This window comes from Manacus candei, unplaced genomic scaffold (genome assembly GCF_025592945.1).
Source record: "Manacus candei isolate 608988 ecotype Guabito, Panama unplaced genomic scaffold, ASM2559294v1 h1tg000066l, whole genome shotgun sequence".
Lineage (NCBI taxonomy): Eukaryota > Metazoa > Chordata > Aves > Passeriformes > Pipridae > Manacus > Manacus candei.
The window spans coordinates 766,864-778,976 of NW_026138114.1; the positions used below are offsets into that span (position 1 = coordinate 766,864).

The following is a 12,113-nucleotide window of genomic DNA, read 5'->3' on the forward strand; positions in this document are numbered from 1 at the left end:
ACCTCCCGGTGGTTATCCCAAGGTCACCATTCCCTGTATCCCGTTGCTGGAGGAGAAATTAATGTCCTTCAACAACGCAGTAAGGATTGAGGAGGAATTTCTGCACCCAGCTGCTGTCTCACCTTGTGTTTCCACGCCTCGCCTTGCCCAGGAAGAAGAACAAATCCCACCGGGATATCAAGCGGATGCTGTGCGAGTGCCCGCCCCTGTCCAAGGAGGAGCGGGCACAGGGGGAGGTGGCCTGTGGGGAGGATTGTCTCAACCGCCTGCTCATGATCGAGTGGTGAGTGCCATGCCATGGGCTGGGGGGTGGTGTCCCAGAGGTGACTTGGGAATCCCTAAAATGAACCCAGAAATTCCCGGGAAGGGGCAGCACCGGCTTGGAGTGACCTTCAGAGCGACGCAGCCCTGCCTGGAGAAGCTGTGGCTACCCCGTCCCTGGAAGTGCCCAAGGCCAGGCTGGACAGGGCTTGGAGCAGCCTGGGATAATGGAAGGTGGAACTGGATGATCCTTGAGGTCCCTTCCAAGCCAAACCATTCCACGATTCCATGATTTCAGTCTTTAGATGATCTGCAGGAGCTCAGGGCTCACAATCTCCTGGATCTCCTCTTCCCAGAGACTCACCAGCCTGTGGCTGTTGTCTCCTTCTCCCTCCTGGAAGGTTTTGCTGCTCTGTGGCAGTGGAGGCTGGGAATGGGGCATTTGATGGGATTCCCTCTGGAACAAGGATTGTGACCAGCTGGGGTGGAAGGATTGGAATTTCCTACCAGAATCCCCCCCTTAGTTTTTATCTCATAGCCCAGATAGGGAATATATTGGAGGGAGAAGTCCCAAAACATGGGGAGAAGATCCCAGTTCATCCCATTTTGATGGTCTGATGTGGAAGTACAGCAGGATTAGCATTCCCAGTATTCCAGAAATAATTTTCCTGCCTTTGAATTGACACTCATGGGGCTGTGGTTTTTATAGCCAAACACATTCCCAGGTTTCCCAACGAGTTTGTTACAATTCCTTGGGACCTGTTTCCCATCTGAGCCCTTCCTGTGGTCACTGCTGTCCCGCTGGGAATCGACTCGCTCCCGTTTCCTTCCCACAGCTCTTCCCGGTGTCCCAACGGCGACTACTGCTCCAACAGGCGCTTCCAGAAGAAGCAGCACGCGGATGTGGAGGTGATCCTCACCGAGAAGAAGGGCTGGGGGCTCCGAGCTGCCAAAGACCTGCCATCGTAAGCTCTTCCCACGGCCTTTTCCTGCTCTTTCACTCCCTCCCGTAGGGAAAAAACGTGGCTTGTGGGTTCCTGCTTTCCCTGATGCTGCATTTGCTGAGGCTTGTTCAGAAAATCCTCCTCCACTGGGGTTATTCCGTGTTTATTGGTGGTTTTTTCCTAAGCCAAGGGGTGTTTCTCCCTCTTGCAGCAACACCTTTGTCCTGGAATACTGTGGGGAGGTGCTGGATCACAAGGAATTCAAGGCTCGGGTGAAGGAATATGCCCGGAACAAGAACATCCACTATTATTTCATGGCCCTGAAGAATGATGAGGTGAGACAGGGATTGCTGGGCTTGGCTTTGGGAGAGTCTTCCCGGGCTTTGTGGGCAACACCAACTGCTTGGGAATGTGTGGAGCAACGTCCTGGATCCATTAGACATGTTTTCCTAAGGAAAGGAGACTTCATGCCTTATTTTTTTTAACCCATTCCTCAGTTTTCAACCTGTTCCAACAAAATTCCAGCAGCTCAGGTGTATCCCAGGATCCTTAGGGAGGAGAAATGGTCATTCCAAAGGAAAGGATGGATCATGGATCATCCCTTCCTCGTGAAGGGGAGAAATTGTGTCCTTAGGAAGATGTTCCAAGCCCAACTCAGCCTTCTTGGGTGCCCAAGTCCACCAAGAACCACATTTCCTTTTCCATTAAACCCCATTATATCGGGATATTTTTAGCTGGCAAAATCCCTACGGGCAGGAACGTCATTGGAATATTGATATGTGGGATATTCCTAAAGATTTATCGTAGTTTAAACTCTGTGGGATGTGGAGCTGCTGCCTTGGGCCCTCCCTGGATAAATAGGAATTAATCTCATATTCCACTTGTCTCTTCTTTCAGGACTCTTTTGAGTCTGAGGAGTTTGAGAATAAATGAGCTAAAAATACTCTTTTTTTTTCCCCCCTCTTTTTTCTTTACTGTTTTTTTCCTCCTTTCCCTTCTTTTTCCCCTTGTTTTTTTCCTTTTTTTTCCCCCTGTTTTTCCTCTTTTTTTCCCCCAAATAATCATTTTAGGGTTTGTTCTGTGATAATAAGGGGCACAAAGGAGGGTTTTCCTTTCTAAAAGGAACTTATGGAAGTTGTTATTACTGCAAGTGATCCAGGAGATGACTTTTCCCTTGGAGTACAGTGCATGTGGCAAAAAATCTTCCAGAAATCTCTTGTCCTGCATATCCAAGGCTCAGGAACATTAAAAATCCAGGATTCCCATCCAACTGGGGAACTCTGCCAGGAAAATTAAGAGCCGTGTTCTTTTAATGCTCTTTTTTGGGGGGCATTAAATCCTAATAAAATCCTAATAAAATCCTAATAAACCCCATTCTCCAACCCAAAGAAATTGGAGGAAAAGGTGATTATTCCTATGTGGGTTGTGTTTGTCTCTGTTCCCGTTCCTATTCCTGGGAATGAGCCTGTTTTCCTGGATTTCTCCTTTCTTCCCAGATAATCGACGCGACCCAGAAGGGGAACTGCTCCCGCTTCATGAACCACAGCTGTGAACCCAACTGTGAGACACAAAAGGTAAAAACCCGGAGCAAATCCAGGGCCTTCTCATTCCCACTGCCCTGTGGGAAGCGTTTTTCCTTCGTGTCTCTGTATTTTGGGATTTTTTCCTTGGAGTCACTGAGGTGAAAACCGCATTCGAAACGGGGAACTCGCCCGGTCACGGAGCGAGTTTGAAATCCAGTGATGCTGTTCCAAGGGTTAATCCGGTCAGTTGGAGGCAAATCCCGGTTTTTGTCACGCAATAACTCTTGGCTCTTGCTTTTTCCACAGTGGACTGTGAATGGGCAGCTCCGGGTTGGATTTTTCACCACCAAACTGGTGCCGTCGGGCTCGGAGCTGACCTTCGATTACCAGTTCCAGAGATACGGGTGCGTCCCTGCTCCGGGGGATCTCCCCCAGAATTCCCTTCCCTGCTTCTTCCTCTGGCTAATTATTAATCAGCAAAACTCCAGACTTTGCAATATTCCTTAATAATTCCTCTTTTCCCCCTCCCATCCCTGTTTTATGACTTTGAAATCCCTGAGGAGCTGTAAAAGCCTCCCAGGTAACACATCCCATTTTCCTGGCCTGGGATTTGGATCCCTTGGCTAAACCCGAGCCTACAATTCCTATCTTACTGTTTTTCCAGTTGTTTAGTGGAGTAGAACTTAAGGATCACCCTTCCTTTTCCCTCTGGATCCTTCTTCAGGCCCTTCCTGGAGGCAGGAGAATCAGAAAGGAATTTTTGGTTGCATTTTAAAATGATTCCTCCTTCCTGGAAGATCCTGGAGTTGAGCTTTTCTGGTTCTTTCTTCTTGTGCTGTTCCTCCAGTGGATTCTGCACATTCTCCCAAGGAATTATGGAATATAGTTTGAAGTGGGTGATATTTCAAGTAGGAGTTAACAGAGGTTTGGGAAAAATGTCCTGAAGATAATAGAATTTATTAGATTTACCATTATAATTATTATATTAATTTATATATAATATATCAATATATAAATATATACATTTATATATCGATTTATCAAATTAATTTTATTTATAATTATTATATTTATTCTCCATGGCTGTACATCCAGGTAAAAAAAAAATTCCCTGTGAATTTTGCTGTTTCCGTGAATCCTCAGCTCATTCTTTATTCTCTGTTTTATATGGTTTTGAGCTATAAAATATGAGAAATGAGCTATAAAACGCTGTAAAATGCAAACCTTTCCTAGTGGATATATAATCCTGATTATATATTCCTTAGGAGAAGGAATATATTGATTTCCATGTGGGATAAGAGGCTTTCAGACCCCCCAGCTCCACCTTTTCCTTTCTGGTTCTTGGATCTTGGCCTGGAAGTGCCCCAGGCTTTGTTTTCCAGCTGAAACAACATGGGCTCATGGGAGTTCTGTAAGGAATAAAGGCTGGATTTGAATATTCAGTGCCCTGAAAGGCTTTTCCATGCAGGGACATTCCCATTTCTCCTGAGGATGCTCTGAAAACCGGGTGGAAAACTGGCTGGGGGTGGAATTGAGGTGGGATTAAACTGAGTTTTGTGTCCCCTCCCCCAGCAAAGAGGCTCAGAAATGTTTCTGTGGCTCCTCCAACTGCCGGGGGTACCTGGGAGGGGAGAACAGGGTGAGCATCCGAGCGGCCGGAGGGAAGATGAAGAAGGAACGCTCCCGGAAAAAGGACTCGGTGAGTCTGGTGCTCCCAGGAATCCTGGAGCTCGGGAAAACCCTCCAGGATCACCAAACCCAGGCTGGCAAGGCCATTCCTGAACCGTGTCCCCAAGTGCCACGTCCGCAGAGCTGTTCAATCCCACCAGGAATGGCGGCGACGCCACCACTGGACAACCCTTTCCATGAAGGAATTTTCCCAATATCCAACTTAAACCTTCCCTGGTGCAACTTGAGGCTGTTTCCTCTCGTCCTGTCGCCTGTTCCCTGGGAAAACAGGACTCCTGAGGACCCCAGGGGTCAGGCTTTTCCATGGATGTGTCATCAAAGGTTGGACTTGATGCTCTTGGAGGTCTTTTCCAACTCTATGGATTTTGTTTCACGAGGTCCCTCAATACTTGGGGCTTTTCTTGGATCTTTAGTTAAATCCATGTTTTCTTTCACTCTGTTATTTATCCCAAAGCTCCACCCAAGAGAGGCTTCCACAGGTCCAGTATCTGCTCATCCATAACTAAAATCCACTAAATTCCACGTGGCTTTTAAGATTTGGTTTGTTTTCCATGATTTTTTAACCATCGGTGAAAGATGAACAATCTTGGCCTCAGGATTCAGGACATTCCCTGAAATTTGGCAGCTGGGAGGACACAGAGTTTTCCCCTTTCCAGGTGGAATTTGAGTCTCCCAATTCCTTTGGCTTAAAGGCAATGCATGGAATTGCAGGGATGTGTTCCCATAATGTGGAAAAACTGTGGAGAATCCAGAGCAAAGCACTGAAAAGGAGGTTTTTTTGGGTGAAAACTCCTGAAAGAACCTGCAGAGGCTCTTTTTTAATTCCTCCAAGTTGTAATTATTCTCTCCTTGAAGATATAAGCCCCTATTCCTATAGATAAGATTTATTCCCAGGGTTTTTTTGGGAGAAGCTCTGTTTAAAAAAGGCAGGTTTTTTGTTTACTGGATCAGGGAGTGAGGGAAGCCAGGAAATAATTTATAAATTTAAATTTATTATTGCTATTATTATTATATTTTACATTTATAAATACATAACTATAATATATAAGTATAATATATAAATATAACATATAAATGTAATATAAGATAAATATAGAATTAAATAAATATTATTATGCATTGTTATATAAATATAAGGTGTTTTAAAACACTGATCAGGGGCTAAATAACAAAGGTTGTCCACATGGAAAGGAGTTTTCCTCTGATTTTGAAGATCATAAGTCATTTATAGTTTATCTATAAATTAATATAGGTTTATAAAGAATGTATGCAATTAATATAGGTTATAAAAAAGTAAATTCGATCTGCAATTAAAGGTAGTTTATAAAGCATTGATACAATTCCTAAAGGTTATAAAGACGTAAATTTGATCTGCAATTAAAGGTAGTTTATAAAGAATTGATACAATTTCTAAAGGTTATAAAGAAGTAAATTTGATCTGCAATTAAGGATAATTTTTAAAGAATAATTTGTACAGTTCACAAAGGTTATAAAAGGTAAATTTGATCTGTGATTAAGGATAATTTCTCAGTGCATGTTTGTTTTCCTGCCTAAAAAGATAAACACATTTTTGGGAGCGTTTTGGTGCAACCACCTGGAATTTCCTCCGGGCAGCGTTGGATTTATAGAGCTAAAAAGTGCCACTCCCTAGGGAAGATGGAATCTGGAGTCAGGAATTCCATCCCCTGGGGTGGGCCGAGGCCTGAGGGGTGTTTTCCTTCGCCTGGGGCAGGTGGACGGGGAGCTGGAGGCGCTGCTGGAGAACGGGGAAGGTCTGTCCGACAAAAACCAGGTGCTCAGCTTGTCCCGGCTCATGGTCCGGATCGAAACCCTGGAGCAGAAACTCACCTGCCTCAAACTCATCCAGGTGAGGAGCAGCCCTGGGAAGGGAGGGATCCGTGTCCTGTTAAAACCACATCCTCAGAGGGGGAAGGGGAATGTGGGAGGAGGGACCCGCCCTTGTTCCGGCATTCCAAGCTCCACCGAGCAGCTCCACACTGTTATCCTTAAATTTATTCCCCAGATAATGGTTATGATGCTCCTGCTGTTGTGTTCCTGCTCCAAATCCAGCAGTTTTGGCCACTTAAATTAGGCTGGACCTGCCCAGGTGCCGAGTTCTGGCTCTGCACTGGGTTCCATACTCCAGTGGAGCAGTTTGCCGTGTTATCCCATGGAAGGGATTTTTCCCTGGGAGTCTCTGGGCATTCCCATGGACTCTCTCTAACCTTGGCTCCTCCAGAACATGCACTCCCACTCCTGCCTGAAGGCCTTCCTGGAGGAGCAGCCCTGGGAAGGGGAGGGATCCGTGTCCTGTTAAAGCCACATCCTCAGAGAAGCAGGGGGAAGGTGGGAGGAGGGTCTTGCCCTTGTTCCAGCATCCCAAGCTCGTCCGAGTGGCTCCACACTCTGTTATCCTGAAGTTTTATTCCCCAGTCCACCAGTGATGGTTATGATGCTCCTGCTGTTGTGTTCCTGCTCCAAATCCAGCAGTTTTGGCCACTTAAATTAGGCTGGTCCTGCCCAGGTGCCGAGTTCTGGCTCTGCACTGGGTTCCATACTCCCCATGGAGCAGTTTGCCGTGTTATCCCATGGAAATCGAAGGGGTTTTTTTTCCTGGGAGTCTCTGGGCATTCCCATGGCCTCTCTCTAACTTTGGCTCCTCCAGAACACGCACTCCCAGTCCTGCCTGAAGTCGTTCCTGGAGTGCCACGGCCTGTCCCTGCTCTGGATCTGGATGACGGAGCTGGGCGATGGCAGAGGCAGCACCGCCAACAACCTGAAGCTGCAGCTGGAGGTCGGTAATTCCATGGGATTTGGAGCTTTCATAGAACCACTGAGGTGGGAAAAGGCCTTTAAGATCAAGTCCAACCCTCCCCCAGCACGGCCAAGGCTGCCACTGACCCATGTCCCAGCCACATCCACAGGGCTGTTAAATCCCTCCAGGAATGGGGACTCCAGCTGGGCCAGGGCTGGACAGCCCTTTCCGTGAAGGTTTTTAGCAGCTCAGAATCACCAGGATTTTCTTTGCCTTTTGTTTTTTGAAATGCAAATTTGTGCCAAGTGTTCATGGAAACAGACTCAGGTACCTCAGAACTCCAGCCCTGGAACTTCTGCCCTGAGGCAGATCCTTAATTAATGGAAGGAATTTGCTCCTGTGGTTTTCTTAGATTCCTGAGTTGGATTTCATAAGCCAGACTTAAAGACTGTTGCTGTTTATTCCCTGTGCTTTATTTCCTTTATATCCCTGTGCCAAAGCACAGGCAATTTGAGGTATTGGTGGTCTGAAGTGGAACTGGAATGTTTCTGTTTTCCATAAGAAATTTGGGATTGTATGGCAAGAAACACCTGCAAGTTCCTTTCTTAAAGATGATTCTACAAGAAGGTTCTGGGCAGTTTGGATGGGGCTTGGGGCAATCCAGGATAGTGCAATGTATCCATGCCCATGCAGGGGGTGGGACTGGATGAGCTTTAAGGTCCCTTCCAACCCAAACCATTCTGAGTCTGTGACTGCTGTGATTTCTTGTTTTGGGATAGGTGGGACCCACCCCAACTTCAGACGTTGAAACTTGCTCCGAGGTCACGGTGTTCAGCTTTGGTGGGGTTTTGTGGGTTGGATGTATTCCTTTAAAATCCAGGTCATTGTTGCCCAGAGAAGCTGTGGCTGCCCCATCCCTGGAAGGTTGGAAAAGCCCTCCAAGGTCACAGAGCCCACCCTGTGCCCGATGCCCACCTTGTCCCTCAGCCCAGAGCACTGAGTGCCATGGCCAGGCCTTCCTGGGACACCTCCAGGGCTGGGCACTCCAAACCTCCCTGGGCAGCCCCTGCCAAGGCCTGACCACCCTTTCCAGGGAGAAATTCTTCTGAATCCCCTACCTATGGCCTATGACCATCACTGGTTAGATTAGATTGGGTATTTAGATTTTGGATTGGATAATAGCACCAAATTCTTCCCTGTGAGGGTGGTGAGAGACTGGAATTAATTTCCCAGAGGAACTGTGGCTGCCCCATCCCTGGAAGTGTCCAAGGCCAGGCTGGACAGGTCTTGGAGCAACCTGGGCCAGTGGAAGGTTCCATCTAGGGGTTGGAATGAGATGAGCCCTAAGATCCATCCAACCCAAACCATGCTGGGGTTCTGTGATAATCTCGGTCAGTTCTTCCTGAGAAAAGGAAATAACTCCAGGTTGGACAGAGCTTTAAATCCCGACGGTTTTAACAAGGTCCCGCTTGCCTTTGCCCTTAGATCATGAAGACCCTGGAGCTGCTGCCCATCCCTACCAAGAACATGCTGGAGGAGAGCAAGGTGCTGCCCATCATCCAGCGCTGGGCTCAGACCAAGACGGCGGTGCCGCAGCTCAGCGAGGGCGACGGCTACTCCAGCGAGAACACGTCCCGCGCCCACACCCCCCTCAACACCCCCGACATCGGCGCCAAGCAGAGCTCCGAGGGCGACGCCGACACCCCCAAGAAGCTGGTGTTCCGCAGGCTGAAGATCATCAGCGAGAACAGCATGGACAGCGCCATCTCCGACACCACCAGCGAGCTGGAAGGCAAGGAGGGCAAGGAAGACCTGGACCAGCTGGAGGGAACGCCCGTGGAGGCGCCGGAGGAGCAGCAGCAGCAGCAGCAGGAGGTCAAAGCCGCCGCGGACGCGCCCGTGGAGAGCAGCAAAGCCCAGCCTGTGGAGCTGGAGGCTGAGCCCGAAGCCGAGGCCAAGGAGAGCAACGGGGCGAAGCTGGAGGAGCCCATGGCCATGGAGACGCCGTCCCAGGATGAGGAGGAGGGCGTGTCCGACGTGGAGAGCGAGAGGAGCCAGGAGCAAACGGATAAAATCGTGGATGTGAGCGACTTGGCCACCAGGCTGCTCGACAGCTGGAAGGAGCTCAAGGTAAGAGGCACCTCCGGCTCCAACTTCCTGAGAAAAATGTGGAGTTTTGGTGGTTGGGTGCAAATGGGGTGAATTTTATGTCTTTTGGTAGTTGTTTGACAACTAAAATTGCCTTTTCTACACAAAAAGTGCTTTCTATGTAGATCCTCTGGTTGCTCAGTGTGTGACTTGCAGTAGAATTCCAGGTGTTGGATGCTGGAATCAGGAGATAGTTTGGTTTGGGAACACAAAGATGGTTATCCTGTTGTTTGTTAGGCTGTTCAGGGAAAGGGCAGCTCTGAGGGATTGAGATTCCCTTCTCATCCCATCGGGAAAAGAGGCTGGAGATAGTGCCATGAGCATTTTGGGTGGAAGTGGGCAAATCCCTCAATGTCGAAGTAAATTGATGGACTGTCTGCTCCTAAATTCCATCCCTGGAAGTGTTCGAGGCTCCTCCCAAATGCCTGATCTCTGGAAGTGTCCAAGGCCAGGTTGGAGCAACCTGGGCTAGTGGAAGGTGTCCCTGCCCATGGCAAGGGGTGGAACAAGATGATCCTGAAGGTCCCCCCCAATCTTTGAACCATTCCAGGATTCTCTGAATTCCATGATCTGAACATTCTCAGCATTTCTTGTCCTCTTAACATCTGCTTTCCATCTGCATTCTGGAACCTCCAGAAGTGGGTCTCTTGGCCACGTTGCGTTCCCTTGAAGGCCGTGCTGGGTGTTTGCAGTTGGTGTTTGGATCAGGGAAACGCCCGGATTTGGGGTGTTATTTGAGACCTGAGCGGTTTCATTCCCATCAAAGTCTTCCTTGAGCAGAAAGTTCTTAAGAGAAGGGCTTGGTGGCTCCTCTGGATTCGTGTCCTTGTCCTGGAGGTGGCCAACTTGGCCACTTGATCTTCAGCCAACAGCTTTTAGGGTGAGGTTCCACTAACGGTTTTAAATTAAAAGATGAGGGATTTAGTTTAGGTGGGATATGGGGAAGGAATTCTTGACTGTGACGGTGGGGAGGGACTGGAATGGATTTCCCAGAGGAAGTGTGGCTGCTCCATCCCTGGAAGTGTCCAAGGCCAGGTTGGAGCAACCTGGGCTAGTGAAAGGTGTCCCTGCCCATGGCAAGGGGGTGGCACTGGATGATCCTTAAGTTCCCTTCCATCCCAAACCATTCCATGGCTCTATGGATCCAAGTTGCCACTCTAAGCTTCCCACATTTCCTGGGTTTCTTCAGACCTTTGGAAACTCTCCACTCATCTGCTGCTTCTGTCGGATTATATCCCATATATTATCTTAAATTCCTTATATCCAAGAGCATGAGGAGTGGGAACCTCTTTAATGAGCATAAAAACAGTGGTTGCTGAGGATCCAGCAGGAATCCAAGGTGCTGCCATGCTTCCGTCATCGGGTGGGCTCGGGACAGGCCTTGGAGGGTCTCCTGCCCTTCCCTTAATCAACCATCAGCCCAGCTTTAATTATTGGCAGGAGTTTAAAGCATCAAATGAGGCATCACAGAGCTAAAGAGTCCATTTACCCCTCGAGTTTGATAATGAGCATTGATTCAAAGAGGTTAATTAAAAATAACGGGCGTTAATTGTGCAGCGCAGACGGAGGAGACCTCAGGAGCTCTGAACTCCTGGACCTCTGCTTGGGAGCTACAAACATCAGGATTTATAAATGGGGGAGACTTAAGGGGAATTTTACCTTAATCTGAATTTTCCAGAAGAATCAGAGGCTCTTGAACATTTTGAGAGCCATCATTTGGGCCCTGAGTGTCAGTGGGGGAAGAAGGGAGACAACTCAAATATGTTTCTCTAGAGAAGCTGGGTTGTGCTTTGGTTCTTTCCCCCCTCTTTTTTCCCAAGTGGATCATTTCCCAGATTTTAATTTGTAGGCTCTTGATGTTGATGTGGTTTTCTCATCAAAGCGACGCTGTCAGGTTGAATTTATGGAGGAGCTGGAAAAAAGTCCTTTTCCAACCGTTGCCAAGGGAGTTGTTGCGGTTGGAAAAGACCTCCAAGGTCAACAAATCCAACCTGTTTTAGAGTTAAGTCAGGCCCACTCAGGCTTGTTTTGGGTATCCAGACTCAGTGTTTGGAACCAGCACGGAAAAACTGCTGAAAACCACTAACAAAATGTGGGAAGTGTCACAAAATTCCTTCAAAACGTTGGTTTGAAACCAAGTTGAACCTGATGGTTAAACCCCGAGATTTGGGTTTTCTCTCGAGCTTGGGGAAGCTCAGCCTTGGTGTCTGCAGAGCTTTGCTGGAGGCCAGGATTGGGCTGTGGAATCCCGACACATTCCCAGTTTTAAGTGTGGATTCCCATCCTCTCTGTGTGTTTAATTAATTCAGGTCATTGCAGTGATGGTCTGGTTGTAGGGATGGGGTTGGATCTCATGAGCTTGTGTAATCCCAGCAAATCCATCCCAAAAAAACCCACAGAATCCTGACCTGGGGTTGTGACAACTCGTTTCTCTCCCGTAAAACACTCGTAGGGAATCTGTGAGCTGGGAATTTACTGTGTCCTGGATTTTTTCGTGGCTCTAAGAGTTAACTGCTTCTGTCCAACACTCACCTGATGAGGCCCAGGTGCCAATGTCTAAAAGACAAGCCCAGGCTGGAAGCACTTTAGGTGGAACGGGGATGGATAACTCACCCCCAGGTGCCTTTTCCAGCACATCCAAGCTTTTTAAAAGCTGGTTTTCCTGGAGTGGTGGAACATCTGCCGTTGGCTGGGGCGGGGTGGGGGGGATCTGAAACGTCCTCTCCAGTCTTGCTGATGATCCCCTTGTAATTTCCACCGTTTCCATCCAGCTTCTCAGGGCAGCCTGGAGCT

General features: G+C 48.1%; 1 protein-coding gene across 2 annotated transcripts in view; it reads left to right on the plus strand.

Moving 5' to 3' along the window:
* SETD2 (SET domain containing 2, histone lysine methyltransferase) overlaps positions 1–12,113 on the plus strand; it is a 51,504-nt gene that overhangs the window by 18,724 nt on the left and 20,667 nt on the right. For both annotated transcript variants that reach the window (XM_051806047.1, XM_051806048.1), the window contains exons 4-12: positions 152–283; positions 1,098–1,226; positions 1,417–1,540; positions 2,702–2,779; positions 3,035–3,132; positions 4,301–4,427; positions 6,150–6,284; positions 7,083–7,211; positions 8,658–9,302. In XM_051806047.1, the coding sequence (XP_051662007.1) occupies positions 152–283; positions 1,098–1,226; positions 1,417–1,540; positions 2,702–2,779; positions 3,035–3,132; positions 4,301–4,427; positions 6,150–6,284; positions 7,083–7,211; positions 8,658–9,302 (1,597 nt within the window). The remainder of the gene's footprint in view (positions 1–151; positions 284–1,097; positions 1,227–1,416; positions 1,541–2,701; positions 2,780–3,034; positions 3,133–4,300; positions 4,428–6,149; positions 6,285–7,082; positions 7,212–8,657; positions 9,303–12,113) is intronic.